The sequence below is a fragment of the Pungitius pungitius genome, chromosome 3 (genome assembly GCF_949316345.1).
Source record: "Pungitius pungitius chromosome 3, fPunPun2.1, whole genome shotgun sequence".
In the NCBI taxonomy this organism is placed as follows: domain Eukaryota; kingdom Metazoa; phylum Chordata; class Actinopteri; order Perciformes; family Gasterosteidae; genus Pungitius; species Pungitius pungitius.
The window spans coordinates 26,408,490-26,424,692 of record NC_084902.1 but is presented as its reverse complement, the minus strand read 5'-3'; the positions used below and the strand labels follow the sequence as shown (position 1 = coordinate 26,424,692).

The 16,203-nt window shown below is 41.5% G+C and overlaps 1 protein-coding gene across 1 annotated transcript in view; it reads left to right on the top strand.

The window, feature by feature from the left end:
- The window catches only part of cfap221 (cilia and flagella associated protein 221), a 57,891-nt gene that overhangs the window by 257 nt on the left and 41,431 nt on the right, over positions 1–16,203 (top strand). Inside the window, exons 2-25 of the mRNA XM_037467448.2 lie at positions 1,125–1,303; positions 1,434–1,534; positions 1,855–1,941; positions 2,058–2,153; positions 2,404–2,504; positions 2,681–2,784; positions 3,406–3,565; positions 6,056–6,188; positions 6,511–6,637; positions 6,843–6,954; positions 7,053–7,140; positions 8,220–8,309; positions 8,470–8,565; positions 8,878–8,965; positions 9,214–9,305; positions 9,721–9,801; positions 10,602–10,709; positions 10,833–11,018; positions 11,114–11,199; positions 11,328–11,403; positions 11,725–11,825; positions 14,395–14,487; positions 14,576–14,683; positions 15,394–15,517. Of these exons, the coding sequence (XP_037323345.2) occupies positions 1,174–1,303; positions 1,434–1,534; positions 1,855–1,941; positions 2,058–2,153; positions 2,404–2,504; positions 2,681–2,784; positions 3,406–3,565; positions 6,056–6,188; positions 6,511–6,637; positions 6,843–6,954; positions 7,053–7,140; positions 8,220–8,309; positions 8,470–8,565; positions 8,878–8,965; positions 9,214–9,305; positions 9,721–9,801; positions 10,602–10,709; positions 10,833–11,018; positions 11,114–11,199; positions 11,328–11,403; positions 11,725–11,825; positions 14,395–14,487; positions 14,576–14,683; positions 15,394–15,517 (2,568 nt within the window). The 5' untranslated portion in view covers positions 1,125–1,173. The remainder of the gene's footprint in view (positions 1–1,124; positions 1,304–1,433; positions 1,535–1,854; positions 1,942–2,057; positions 2,154–2,403; positions 2,505–2,680; positions 2,785–3,405; positions 3,566–6,055; positions 6,189–6,510; positions 6,638–6,842; positions 6,955–7,052; positions 7,141–8,219; positions 8,310–8,469; positions 8,566–8,877; positions 8,966–9,213; positions 9,306–9,720; positions 9,802–10,601; positions 10,710–10,832; positions 11,019–11,113; positions 11,200–11,327; positions 11,404–11,724; positions 11,826–14,394; positions 14,488–14,575; positions 14,684–15,393; positions 15,518–16,203) is intronic.

Genomic DNA, 16,203 nt, shown 5'->3' with positions numbered 1-16,203 from the left:
AGGCTAAAGAGACCCGCGTTAACGTTAGCTCATTAGCTACATTGTTAGCGTTGCTCTCAAGTTTGCTACAGGTACAAACATAACCAACAGTCAGTATTGTTCATTCTGAGAAAACTCTTTCGGGTTCTTACTCTTAAAATTGTGGTATGTCAGTGGTTATATTCAAAGTGTGACTTTAATTAATTAACTTTAAAGTTAATTAAATTATACAACGGTACGTTGAATGTGGGAGCAGCGCAGATACGATGCGTTTAAATTTGATTAAAATGTTTTAGATTAAAATATATATTATTCAAAATATATTATATTATTATATTCAAATGCACATCAGAAAAAGACTGAATAGAAATATATATTCTACGCTGAATCCCCCTTAATGACTAACGCAACTTCAGGTGCTTCCCATTTCTTTAGATCAGCTTGAAGCCGTCTGTAGCTGGTTTGCAGTTCAACCGTGATCGATCGAACATGACGCACCTTTCTCAGCCATTGCTTAAAAAGTTCAGACACCGGATTGTGGCATGCCAAATTACAGAGAACTTTAAAAAAACCCATATCTATTACTTTCAATTAAACAAAAATTCTGTGTTGCCTTGTTCATTTGGGTGTATCCGTTTTCCGGTGCAACATAATCAAAATGAAGGGAATAAGTGAGAAGGTGTTAAACCTTTCTGCACCTTTTAAATAAGTTTACATATATGTATAGGTACATGTAATTCTATAAAGGTGTATACATATATAAACATGTATACATATAAACATAGTCACATATAGAAATATTGGAACATACATTTGTGTCAATATGTATATATACCTATATAGATGTGAGAATATGCATAAAAACAGACGTTTTGGTACATGTATAAATATGTATATTATATACACATATAAAATGATGTGTATATATCTTAGTAAATGTGCATCTACATGTGTGAATATGTAACTGCGTATACATGTCAATTTATAACTAAATATTTTATATACATGCATTTATATATCTGTATTTACCTGTGTATCTAATAAAAACATGTTCAACTAACTAATTGAATTCACTGTATTATAAATCATAGGTTTTTCAACACAATATTTCTTAACACAACGATCCCTCCTTGTCTGTCCTCCAGCATTGTGTCATTTCTCTCATGAGGAGCCAGAGCTGACCTTTTTGCCAGAATGGAGGTCGCCCCTGCTGCCTCTCAGACATTGTGGAAGCCCTTCAGGAGGGGGACCTCTTTGCCGCTGGGCCAGCTGGTGGAGGAGAGCAGGAGCAGAGCCAACACTCCTAATCATCTGCTGGAAACAAGTACATATTAAGCATGAGCCCTGAAGCTCTCTGATGGCTTTACACTGTATTCAGCCTGACACTTTAATGATTTATGTAAACCCTGTTGGCTTATATTACATTAAACTTATTATTTTTTTCCTGCTTATAGAAATCTTTTCCAAACTAAAAAGCAACAGCCTGATTCAAGCAGAGCCACCAGAACTTCACTTCAGTGGGTTTGAGCTGGGGAAGGATTACACAAAAAACCTGGTGAGAATAATACCGTTGATATACTTTTTTTCAACAATTCATAACTCTTCCCTTCAGAGTCTTTTTCAGTCAATGTTTGATGAAACAGGTAAGACGTTGCAGTAAAGAGTTGAAATAATTGTAAAAAGTTGGTCCCCACATACATTCATCTCATTTGGATTCCCTCCAGGCTAGATTTGATTTAATTGAATAGGCCCTGATTTCATCCCATGCATGAGGAGGCACTGTAGACTGGATGTATACACCAAGATTATGGAAATGGTTTTCTCAAGGACACATGATTGGATGGAAAACCTCTTCTCTCCCCTTTCCCCTCTTAGAAACTAATCAACATCTCATCTGAAGTCATGAATATTCACATCATCCCCACTCAAACCAAGCATTTCCAAATAGCTTATACAAAAAAGGTATGTTTTCTCCAAATTTTTATTGCAAATTGTTGACCTAAAACCAACATGACTTGTCGGTAAAGCGCAATCAGTGTCGTTTCTAAGGACTCAACCTCTTTCCAATCTGTCTAAAGTATCGACTCATCCCCGGGCTCGCCTACACACTGACGGTCAGGCTCTGCCCCGACGAGTGGCGTTACTTCTACGACTGCATTCGGGTTCACTGCAAGGTCAGGGTCCAGCAGTCTGCTGTTGGTTTTACTTAACATCTTTAGATTTTTTAGTGGAAGCTGGAAATCACAAGTGAGTCTCAAAGGACTTTACATTATTAGAAACAATTCCAAGCTGCTTTCCCGTCTGTGCTTTGATGATGCGTTCCCGTGTTTACTTTGAGATGTCACTTATGCGTCTCATTTTCCTATCTTCTAATGCTTCCTCTCTTTTCTTGTTCTTACGACCTTACCCACACTCGTTTCCAAGGGGGAAGAGAACCTGCTGATTCCAGTTCACGCTTACCCCGTCATCGATGACCTGCATGTCCCTGCTCATATTGACCTATCGGCCGTACCACTTGGACGAAGGTGTGTGTGGGTGTGTGTGGTACAGTATGTGTTGGGATTCTGACCTCCCATCTGCCGGAGGGCTCTGCTGTCACTTTGTATTCTTCCGTGCAGCCGAACATGCTCCCATTCACCCGTTGGTGTCCCCCCTCAGACAAAAACTCACATCTGTCTTTGTTTTTTCCCCCTTTCTCTAGTGTTCGACATACCATTCCTTTGAGATGCAGCTGCCCCGTTGACTTTGAGTTCCAGGTGTACGTCATTGAGCCCCACGAGTCATTTTCCATCCATCCCCTTACTGGTATGATTTAGTGCAATCATTTCATTTCACATCAACCTGCCTTTTTATTGCCCCGCACAGGTTTTGTACACGTTTGTGTTTTGAATTAAGCTTTATTTTACTGTGATGCGTTTTGGAATTTGCCTTTAAAGTAGAATAAATGAACAAACTATTTTTTCCACTGATGGCTCTCATTTTGCTCACCAAATTGAGGACGTAACTCAAAAGGAGAGAAGGTGTGCTGTGTTTTCTCAAGACCTTTGACTGGTTGTGTATAAAACAAGTCAGCACAGAACCTGAACGATGCCTTCAGTTTCCTCTAAGCAGTATTCATGGTCTGGGAAGCATCATAACACATGGCGGAAATCAGCACTTACAATTACAGCTTAAGTTTTAACTTGCGTGCAAACCTAGAATGAGAAAAAGAGATACAAATGGGTATTATTAGCGCTTTTTTCCCTCTCTAGACACATAATACACCCTGGTCACGTTACACACCTACCCGGTACAGTGGGCAAAAAAATATATTCATTGGTTTGCAACTGACTTAGTTTAGGATAATTGTATGCTGTCCATTTAGTCAGTTGCTGCTGGTGGCTTAATGCAGGAGTCACTGTCTGAGATTCCTGTGGACTCCTCCAGGTGTCATACCAGCCAACGGTGAAGAGAAGATTGTGGTCACCTTCACTCCTCTCCAGTATGAGACTTGTCAGGTCACCATCCAGCTGATCATTCTACAGTTCAACTCCAGACCGTACCTCTGTACCATCGCCGGAAGCTCCGCCCCTCACCTGACCTTAAGGTAATCACAGCGGTTGATTGTGTGTTGAGGAAATCCTCTAAGCTCTGTTCGCCAGAAAAACGATGGGACTCTAGGTATTCTTTCTAGCTTCACTACGGGCATTAAAAGTGCACAGACACCAGTATCTGCACTGACAGTACTATCAGCTGACCAGGAGCCAGCAGGAAGTATTCAACCAGCGGTGATGACGATTATTTACTGCACTTTACACCTTTCAGCAGCACCCAGGTCTGAAAAGTGAAGCTAATAATGAAGTGCCTTACTTGCTGTTCATAGATTAAAAAAAGATGAACTACTTAATCACACATTTTGAAATGATTGAATCACAATTAATTGGGTTTAAAAGTTTTTTTTAAAATTTTCTAAAGGCTAAATCTTACAAGTAATGAGTTATCACTTTCAAAAGTGTGTTTCAGAGACTGTTGTTCAATTGTATTTTAAACTCAAAACTACACATGTTTGATTGTCTCCCAGGCAGAATCCCACCGGGTTGAACATGTTGAACTAGCGACACTTCCTGCTGTCCTCTTAACTGTCCATAATTTGACGTCTGTCTTTGAAGTGCTAATAATCTCCCCACATTTAGCCAGGACATTTTCCAAGACCACTATATTTTAGGGACACAGTGGTGGTCCTCTGCAGACTTTGTGCCACGCACAGTAGATGGAGATGGAAGTAGCCCAGCAGCTATCTTAGCCTAGCGGTGCCTAAAGTGGTCCGTTTGCCACTCATCCCCTTCTGTTGGACATGTGGAGGAATTCCTCTGCACATGTCTTGCCTCTGTTTACTTCCTATGCAAAAGCTCTCTCCATCTTCAACTACCGTCTCAGTCTCTCCGATCTAATTGGTTGCAGCTCGCGGCGGTTTTGCAGGTTGCGTTAACTGCGGTAAAATATTTTATTGCATTAATCTCGGCCACATTCATCCCATAATCCCATAACGTGTTGATCATTTTTACTCTAATAACCAGTAGCAGATTACTCCTCTGAGATGTATTTACATATATGAAAATAGAGTGTAATTAGAGTACTAAAATAGTATAAAATGTTCTAACATGTTTTACAAGTAGGGTCTATGATACCATTTATTTTAGTACAAAATGTCCCATTTAGTCGAATAAAGCAAGGTGTGCTTTAAGGCGGGCTTCATTGTGATTGACAGGTCAATGACAGGTCAATGACCTGTCAATCACTACTTTCCAAGAGACCTTTGAGCACATCTCTGGTAACCACAACATTTTAAGTGTTTTATTCAATTTTTTTGTAGAGGAACTCAAAACCAACTAATTATTGCGAGTATTAGTCGACCAAGAATGTGTTAAGCGGAGGACAATCCCTAATCTCAGTACTGAAGTTACAGCACACATTGCTGTTTGCCAACAGTGTGAGATCTTTCAGGTTGACACAATGTAATTAACTCAGTTCTTCCCCATGGTGCTTCAGTTGGTTGTCATGACAGCTTGCATGTGCAAACTAATTACCAGACTAGGCAGTCCATGTTGGGGAAAGAACAAGCACCCAACTGGATTCAACTGGAAACTGGGCTTGTGAGCTGGTTAGAAGTTCACATTAGGTGCTTTTTGCTGCCAGTGTGAAAGCTAATATTTGACTCTGTTCCCATGAGAAAAGATGGTGTCATCCATCACACAGAAGTAGCTCCATCCACGCACTGTCCTGCTGTTATCTCAAGCCAAAGGTTAATAATTCATTGAAATTCCTCCGTAGCTGGTGCATTGATATCAAGATTAATATGCCTCCCGATGGTTTTTAAGCATATTACCAAACATTCCCCCTCTGTTTGTCGTTCCCTGCCACGCAACCATATACAAGATGAGAATTGTGCTATCAAAAGATTAAGAAATGTTTTTCCAGATGAAACTGAGGCCTGATCATCGCTTGTTGCTTGGCTTCTCCTGCCTGACTTATCTGACGCAGGCTGTTCCTAAAATACACAGATCATTTTCATATCTCGACTGGCTTTGCTTGCATGTTGCATTTTCCATCATTGCACACCCTTGCAATAAATCCTCAACATAAACCCAGTAAATCTTTGGGACGTTTATGATGTTTAGCTATTATTGTGTGAGAGTTGTTGCGTCAACTCTGCAGTCAATAAAGACGACTGGGATGCTGTTTTATCTATATCGAGATGTCTTTTTTAATTAGCATCCACCCGCCAATTACATGAAGGGGACACTGACACGTAACAGCTGAAGAAATGTAAATATAATGAAAATGAATTACCTGTTTGCTGACCTCAGTGCTCAGCCTCCCCGTTGTCCATATATCATTGTACAAACACCCAACTTAGAGCCGGTCCCATTCTGCCACGAGAGCCCACCCTGGACAGCGCAACAAAAACAAGCCAATTGCTTTTCTCACCACCACTGGTTATCCAGATGTTCCTACTTTCTGCCTCGAATTGTTCTACCAGAATTACAAAACGTTCAACGTAACATGTACTCTAGTGGCTTATTTTTCTGCATCACAGTGAGCTGAAGAGAAAGACGGGGCATGGAGATGCAAGGCCTGTAGAATCCAAAGGACCTTCTTCACCTTCCAGCCAAACGCCCCCTAAAAGTAAAACCAAATACAGGTCGACCAATGCGGCCGACAGATCCAAGGTAGTGCATATGGTTCAGTAACATTTATGTATTGTGTATTAGAAGATTAAGTAGTTTATTAATTAATTCTTATGCTGACATTAGTCAATTGTTAAATTGTTTATTGACACTTTATTTACAATAGATGTGAAGATTTAAAAAATGGGGTATCAGCATTCAGTACCTTGCAAAGTAATGAAATGGGTTTCTTTGACAAGTAAAACACTAGTCCAAACAGTCACTTTAATCTCAGAACATTTGAGTTTTTGTCATGTCAATTTAAAATGTTCTTGTAATCTTGCAATTATTGTTGGTTTTTGTCATTTCTTTATCTGCTCTCTAGACATTGACGGACCACGCCGGTGTTAAGCTCGGACCGAAGCCTTACGTAGATGTCTGCACTCCCGCAGGGGTGGCAAAGATGCTGATCAAAGGCATTGATAAGCTCAGCTCTAAAGACCTGAGGGAAGGTACATGTCCCCCAACGCTTTGACTCTTTTTGCTGAAGAGTTTTTGTGACATTCATGTTGCCCCTTAAACTTATTGTATGTTATGACTTACTATTTTAGGGTCCTGTTGTATTGTTCTTTTGTACAGTATTGTTTCCCATGATGAAGGGCATTTCGTGTTATGCATATGAAGTGTCTTATTTTGGCGGTGCCCTTTTTACTTCAGCCATATCCTGTGGCAGCACAGATGTTCTGCAGAACAGGCAGATGAAAGAAGCCCGCTTCATGAAAAAGGTTCAACAAAATGTGAAGGACGAGCAAACCAACCAGCTCAGATGGTAGGCCCAAATTCAGTATGAAATGAATGTTGTGTACTAAAAGATCATATAATATATATATATATATATATATATATATATATATATATTTGACTTAGGCAAGTCCATCTTGGTAAGGACCCCGTGTCAGAGCTCACCCGGCGGCAGATAGCAGAGGAGAGAGAGATCCAGCTGCATGAATACATGGTAAGATTTTCACTTCAGTGGCCCTTGTTATTCTCAGAGGTTCGTGAATTACCTCTTTTGTTAATTTTGTTTAACTTAGACTTTTTAACTTCAATATTTTTTTGGCGTCTAATTGCTTAATCTTCATTCATTAGGAAATACAGATTTAGCATTGCTTTTCCTCTAAGGCCCCAACGTGACATTTACTAGACGTGTCGGGAGTGAGGCACCCGGCGCATACCAATGTCACACCGTGATCCAGCTGTTGTGTTGTTAGATCCACACTTTGATTTGCACCCTGTCATGCTGCCTTTGTGACTGATTATATTGATTCACAGAGGAAATATACAGAACCTAGACAAAATGGCCTCACTTTTGAGATATGAGTGTTTGTGTTTCCTCAGTAAAAAGTTATTTGAATATTTGACAGAACTCTCACAGACACTTAACAGGACTTCCTCCTCTGACTCCTCTCCACCTACACTGTTTATAACACACACACACACACAGTCTCACACACACGGCCATAAATTCTGTGTTTACAGCCTAATTTTACCACACTCTAGTATTTTATGTGCTGTTTTTACAACGGGGTGATCTAGTATCTTTTATAGAGTGTCGTTGGGGTCTTGACTTCAGGCAAGAACATAAATAACTCCACATCGAATGCGTGCTCCTCTGTTTGTCTCACAGGATTGGATTAAAACCGTTCCTGCTTAACCATGAATTTCTTTCCAGCACGAGGATTGGGACAATGACAATTTGACTTTGTTTTTTTGATTGCTGTAAAAAAAAAAGGTCATACTCAGGCGATTCAGTGATACCGTGACATATCATTCCCCCAAACGAAAGAGATCATACTCGACAGGGTTATTGTCTTGGTTGCCTCGGTTCCGAAGAATTAAGACATCTTCAAGCTTATTTCTTACTTACTTTATACTTTTACAAAGCATTTCAAGGCGTCCCTACTCCAGAGGATAAACTTGTCGTAATATTGTTTTGCGTTACCGCTACTCTCAAAGTTTTAGTGAGAATAGTGCAGCATCCCCTTTTTGCCCCCTGTCATATACCAATCTCCCTATGCGCTCTTTTTGTTGTAGGTCAAAAGGGGAGCTGGACGGCACGAGGAAGACTTTGCTGCTGGGAAGCCTGAACTTTCCTCCAAACGAGTGTTGTGTGAAGCAGGACAGGTAGGGTTGTGTTGATGTGTTTTTTTTTTTTATAGAAAACACCTGGCTCTCATTTATCTATTACTTATTTATTCATATATTACTGTTATTTATTCTTTTTAATCTCCATGTTGATCCCTCATGAAATCTGTTCAGCAATAAGCGCTCTGACCTCTTTCAGGCCTGCGAGGGAGGCCCATCCTTCCAGTTCCACTCCAGTTTTCAGTGGGAGCTGAAACGAAGAGCCCTCAGACTGTTCCAGCAGGCGGCACGTAAGGTAAACACACCCGCACATGCATCTATGCAAATGCATTTGCATAGAGACATACATCAGAGGCACACACATGCTTTACCCTCGGCCCTCGGGAGTGGACAAGTGTCCCAGTGCCCGTCTCTAGTTCAGCCTTATGTAAACTCCTCATGCTAATATATGCTATTCTGTTCTGTACATGGCCTCTATATGACACAGAAAGAGTTTGCTTCTCCTTTCCTAGTTGTGAGATAATTCAAGTTAACTGAGTCCATGTACCTCCTTCTGAGATTGGAGCTTGATGTGACCGTGAGTTCACATCTCTGCTCTCCCTCGCAGATGGTGATCCGATGTCGCATGAACCGGAGACTGGCCTGTTTGAAGAAACTGTCCGGCAGCATGAAGAACTTGCCCATGGCAAAGAAAGGTTTTCATTATCTCATACTCTCCTCATTCAGAAGTAATCTTGTCGTGACCTGTCAGTAAAGCATGCTTTCTTGAGTTCATTCTCAGAGGTAATATTGATTCTTCCTCTGGCTGTCCTAGAACATGCATGCATGCCTCAGGGAAAGGGCTATTTATAATGCTACCTGCATTTAATCATGCATTAAGAGCTGCTGCGTTTCTTTTCAAAAACTACAGATCTTGACGTGCTTATTCTCTTACCTTTGTTAGTTGAAGACAAGACGACTTGTGATCTGAAGATCTCGCCAGACAAAGTATTCCCTTTTGCTTTCCCCGTTTTTGCTGATGAAAATGACCCATTGGTGAGTGTTGATGTTACATAGCTGACAAAATTAATAAAAATGAAAGCTGTTCTGCAAGTAATTAGTATGAAATATGATTCCCCATCAATGTCAAAAAATAAAAGCAGCAGCCTGCAACAGGATCGCTGAACCACTTCTTCGTTAACCAGGCTTTGACTCGTTGTTAATTGGAATCCTAAACTACCTAAATGGGCTCTGACTTTTAAAAGTGGGTGCAGCCAATCGTCACACACATGAAACAATTTTCATCCATTATTTGTGCCCTGAATGCTTTCTTTGATCTAGCCATGGAACTGAAGAGGAAGCTCACGTTCCAGCACTGATTAAATCTCTCTTGTTCTGGAGGCAACGCTGAAAAACAAGCCTCGGTTTTCACACAAACAAATAAGGCCATTTGTCTCCTTGATATTTCCAGGCTCCCAGTAGTTTGGTGCCGGTGCCTGTGGAGCCTGTCGATGTGACTGTGACAACATGCATTCCTTTCTTCAAGCTCCAAGTAAGCATCTGCAACATCACCCCACTAAATATGAGTTTCTTTCAGTAATGCTACTGGGTGTTGTTTATAAAATTTAATTCTATATGATATAATATATTTGATATGATGCATTTACATTTTTGTGCAGCAAACCAGAAACATAGCATATGTTTGCCGTGAAACGGTATAAATACTGAGGTTTAAAGCTTAATATGATAAGAATCAGGATTTCTTCATGTGATAGAAAAAATCTTTCACTGGGTTTATTACTGTGTTTATGCCGGCTACAGTTTATTATAAATTCATTGTAGGGGCTGAGCATGAAGGTGGAAAGGAATCTCTCACCATTGCCAAAATGTAGCTTCCTCCCTGTTAAACAATTGTAATTAATAGACAAGGTAACAACCCAAACGTAGATTATATTTGAGGTATTCTGTGTTCGACACTCTGCTTGCTTGAGTTTACAATTCATACTCTAAACCAGTGCTTCTCAACTGGTGGGTCGCCACCCGTTTGTAGTGGGTCACGGGCCTTCGCATGGGAAAATTAAAATTAACCCCCCCCCCCCCCCCCCCGTTGACCGATCAAATTGGGTCACGGCTTGTCATTAAGGGGTAAAGGTGGGTCCCGGAGCCAGACAAGTTGAGAACCACTGCTCTAAACACGTGACTTCCCAGCTGAATGAGAAGAGCCCCTGTGGCTGCATCAACAAATACTAAAAACTGTTCAGGCTTTTCCAGCTCTGTGTGTTCCTCATCTCTGTTGCTCTGTGTCTGTGTTGTTGTAATAACCATATTCCCTATATGTTGGTATTGTTCTAGGTTCCCCAGCACTACAAGCTAATGGGCTACCGGCCTGTGTCAGTCTGGGAGGCTTTTAACTCTTACACGCCCGCCACTCTGGCCCGACCACTTCGCACTGGAGCTCCGGTAACTCTCGGTTTCCGGGAATACAACGTACACATTTCAATATGAGAGAAATATATCTATAAATGTTTTTTCCCGCTCATTCCCATCTCGTTTTGAAAACGTCTCTCAATGTGTTGTTGCCAGGATGAGCTGGTGCCCGAGCTGGTGCCCGATGAGGTCAGAGCGAGTTCTTCCACGCCAGTGGATTCCCAAACATTGGAGGGACAGCCGCATGATGATGACGAGGGCGAAGTGAAGGTCGCACGACTCTCCTTCACTGCCCCCGAAGCCCTGCTCAGACCTTTTCCAGCAAATCCACTCCGAATCTTTGTAAGCCAGTGATATATACCATTGTTATTGTACAGCATAACTGGTGCACATCAGTATGATTTAAGCTACTTATGTGTTTATTTCATGCATTCTAGGATCCAGATCCAGCCCTGCAGGCCTACAAACCAACCCCTAAATACTTGGAAAGTGACCCGGAATTCCACCTCTGTCCTCTGCCCCGGTAATAACAACACATAGCTATTCATAGTTATACCCTGTATGTCTCTAGCTAAGAAAATAAAGTATTCTCTGTGCTTACATAAGATAATACCCAGCTATAGACCTGATTGTTTTGCTTTCTATGTGCAGGTACACAATCCCTGAGAGCAACATGTGTGGCAGAGGCACACAAACCCCACACACTCAGAAGCCGCTGGATCACAAGGTGACTTTTAGGGAGGTAGGGAGGTGAACATTCCCTACTGTACCTTTCTGTCAGAGAGTCTGACGGGAAGTGAAGCTGAATCTTGGTTATCCTCTAAGCCACTTTGACAAAAAATAGTAATTTTATCTTAGAGAACACAGAGTACCTTTTATACCTCGGCCTCAATCTGTTTCTAAAGGGTTCATTTGGAATCAGCAAGAACTTCATACACTTCATACACTTCAAAATGAACTATCTGTACTATATATTTAATCTGAAACAAGCTCCTGATTTATACCTGATTGGACCAATGAACATGTGGCTTGTTGTTTTCTCCACCAGGAAGTGATTGCAGGGCTCATGACGTGGAAGAATTTTGATCCGCCTACCTGGAAGTTTCTGTCCAAACGACCTGCTCTCACCAGTGAGTGTGCGCCTCTCAGGTAGGCCAGAACTCAATTTCATGAATGTGTAAGATGTCAAGTTGAACCAGAGTGCCCCTCACACTGCACTGACAGCAGCCACCCAGAAGCTAAAAGACGGGGTGTAATCCACCAGAGGTTCCAGCCTAAAACCGAACCTCAAGTTTGACTACTTGGTTACAGAGGGGAAAGGGGCTGTTGCTTTCTCTGCTGTCCATATCTTTCAGGCCTGTAACAGTCAACAGCTAAATAGTAAGTAGTAGCACAGTTTTAGCTAAAGCTAGCTGCGGCTTACTCTTCAGCTATTGTAGTTACTGCAGCCTAGGGTTGCCACCCGTCCCTTGAAATACGGAATTGTCCCGTTTTGCATCAATAATGGGACGGGGTTTTTCCCGTGTTTTCAGAGTTGTCTTCAATGCAGCATCCCATGCAAATAATCCCACCCTAATTCTGTGAAGACTCGTCCTATTCACCCCTGATTGGGTAATTCTCGCTGTATGATTGGCCATGAACCTGAAACAAGAGTCAGAGGAGGGCGGGTCTCTTTTCAGAGTGTCGATAGGCGAAGGCAGCTCCCGATACGCCCCCACTTCGATCTGAAGTATGCAAAAGTATCAACTAAAGTGGGAAAGTAATCACGGCGGATTGCAGATTCGCACCCGTTGTGTAACGTCTGCTACATAGCATCTATTGTCTGTAAATGGAGCTCTGATTGTGAATAGTGGTAACAGCGGCAACAATAACATGACAAAAGATTTAATTCACCCTTTCTCTCAGCTTGAGTTTTTAATAGCTTGAGATCTCATTTATCATCTCCGAGGCAGCGCCACAGAAACCGTCTGTGCTGTAGGGACGTGTTGACGGTCACATTTGTATTCCAATGATGATTCAGGGATGATATCTAAGCGGCATAGGTGTTGTGGTCTGGCGGTTCTCTGTGTTCTTGTTGGCGGCAGACTCGTATTTAGTTGGATGCAGATTTTTACAATGGGAGTGGGATGTGTGTTGTTTCCGTCTGGAGTCTAGACTTATTTATTTGACAGCTTGCAAATCACTTCACTTTCTCTGGCTCTCCTTATTGTTGTTTTTGGTGAGGACTACATGGGCAATTACTAGGGCTTATTAATAACTCATGTGCAGTAGTTTACAAGCTATTTTATCAAATAGTCCCTAAAGTTTTGACATATTATGACATTATTTTAACATTAATCTTGTGTTCTCTGATTTCATCCAAACCCACACTGAAACACACATCTACACACGCCCAAACACACACACACACACACACACACACACACACACACACACACACACACACACACACACACACACACAATTTCTCTTGATTGCAGTGAAGATTGAAGTGATGTTCATTTTTACGACTGCAGTGATCTGCCCTAGTTTCAGTTTGTTTGACTAATTTTAAAGGAATAATACAAATTCTCCACCATTTGGGGAGAAAGTACTGTCAAATACTTCCTTCTTGCTAGTATTTTATATTTAGAGAGAAATACCGTATCATATGGCTTCTAAGGTCCAGCACTGTCTTTACTTAGTGACTAAATGATGATATTTTGCCGTTTTGCTGTAGTGAACACAGCACAGGGCTGTCCCATGTGGTGCGCTCACTGCTTTCTGCTGAAGCAGGTGGCTGATTTCATCATCAAGTGACTGTTCGCCACCCGCTCGGTACCAAGCGCCAGAGAGGGTTAAGAGACGAGCTGGTCGACACAGCCGCTGTTCCCGAACAAATTTACATGCTAAGCACTGAATACTAAGTACTAAATCACTATGTTGCGTGGACTAAGTATAACGCAAATGAGTTCACACTGAACCCATTTGTCTTCTCTGCAGCAATGACATATTGATTAGCACGCCAGCAATTATTGAAGATTGTGTTACCCTTTTGACCCAATGGTACATGCCGAGGTACTATTTACATTGAATAAAGATGATTTGTTCTTTTTGTTAAATATACTAAAGCACCATTTTTTTCATTTCATTTTAGCCATTTGACCTTTGGTCTACCACTACATGAATGCACGGTAAATTCTGTGAATTTCTTGCGTACACAAAACAGGCATTTCCACGCACCGTGCAGCTGAAACAAACAACTTACTTAATTTGCCATTTTGAACAAAGTCGACATCTTTCCGCTGCCAGAACGTGGGTTGATGCTTTGCTGCAGGTTTGATATCTAAGGGATCTAATGTCTGCCTCCTCACAAATGACAAGTTCAAGTTCAGGAGAGAAGGAGGTGATATGATTTAAATGGTAAACGTCTACCAAACTCCCAAAATGAGATGATGTACTTCAAATTGCAAACCGTTCTCCCATGTACCTGCCTTAATCGGGGCCTGGGGGCAGGGGCTCCAAATCCAAACCTGTATTTAATTATATTTCATACCCATACGTGGCAGCAACTTTCACTCGGGAGATCTTTTTTCTTTCCCGATCAAACTGCGATTTCAAACAACCCGAAGCGGTCCTTTGATCTGCCTAAGGTGGAGCAGATATCCAACCATTATCTCGTTCCGGTGATTTGTGGTCTGGCTCTTCAGGGGGAAAACGGTGTGTGTGTCCTCTATAGGTCTATCAACTACAGCACAGATACACTTCCACTCACAGCACCTCCTACTCTCCCCGGACTTCCTGACCATCTTCCGCCACTAGTGGACACACGGTAAGCGCACGCAGCTCCGGGTCCCATTGAACAGGTTTTTGGAAGCATTTTCTCCAGTAGTAATCGCTTCGTGTTTGCTTTTGTTCAGGTCCGAAGGCTCAGGCGTGCAACTAACCCCAGAGATTATCCGAGCTGAGTTCTTGTCTGCCGAAGCTCTGGTCTCCAATAGCAACCTGACCAGCGGAACAACAGTCAGGTAAGTCTGGCACGATGTGTGTGTTACTAAGGCAGGGTTCCTGATGCCAGCCTCTTTAGGCAGAGGGATTGCTTATTTATATGAAGCACCACGTCCTATAAAATAAATTATACAAATGTTTAAGCACGTCCACATAAAGACACATATTTCAGAACACGTTGTACTTTTAGATTTAACAAAGGGCGTCCTCAGGATAAACCAGACATGAAGTTAACAAATGTTACTCTGGTGCTACTTTTTTATGACAATGAAACAAATGATTCATCACTAATCAAGATTGCGTTGTTGGTTTTAGACGTATATAATTATAAAAAAAGACTCATGATTGAGGATTAACTGTCAACTCATGCACATCATTCAATTATTATACTTATTTATGTTGCTGTTATAGTGATTTTTAAGTTCTGCATATTGGCACATTTCTATATTCTTATATACTGTACATTGTGATTGGGATTTATTGGGATTCTGGGTTGAAATAATATTTAGTCAAATAAAAACTAGCTGACTAGTATTACGCTAAATTGAAAATGCTGCCTATATGAATCAATGCTAACATTAATAATACCAATTTGTAGCGCTTAAATGGATTTTCCGTTTAGATGCTCTATGTGAAATGCGGACTTTAGTCTAATTTAACCTCCGGCCCTTTGGACCGGTTTTAATGCTTCAGTCTGTTTCCTCGGTAACGTTGAATCCCTCCATCACAGGCACCAGCGGGAGCTTCAGTTGGAGGCGACCTACATTTCTGACCTCAACCAGATGGGGAAAAGAGTGATGGCCAGGTTGAAGCACTATGGAGTCACTGACACACTGGGAGAGGACTGTGAATAGGTAAGCCCCCCCAACACATGCAGACACCTCCAGAAACACCTCCAAATATGCTCTGTGTACACACACACACCGTCATCACACCATCCTACTCTCAGATACGAGACTACTCCTTTCCTTGCCACTTCTGTAAAAAAAAAACCTGACTCCTTCCTCACCCACGTATAAGTCTCTCTACCACATACTCAAAATAACAGTAAGCTATTCCTACAGAGCCTCGGAATTTGTTATCCCTCCACCCACACAGATCCAGTTTTTTCAAACGACCCACCTAGCATTACTGACAACCACATTCAGTGATACATGCGTGTCTCCTTGCTGTAGTTAATGGTGTTGTAGAAGCAAGAGCGTAACATTTTGTGCTCTTTCAATCTGCATTGTTATGCAAACAACACTGTCATACTTTTTGGTGACAGCTAAACATGATTGATCTGAATGCATTCGCATTAAAAAGTCATTATTGAGTTTAATTCAGTTTTTCTGTTTTCACTGACTGGTTTGATGGACAGCAAAGGATATGATTTCTAAATTGATTTTAAAACTTTTAAAGTTCACTATAATAGGTGTATTCATTTGTGTGGTTGTACAAAGAAAGCTGCTTAGGTCAGAATGAAATCCTCATGAGAGATGACATCCTGTGGACTCACTGGGATGGAGTCCAGCACGGTCATGTGACCGCGCTCACCCAT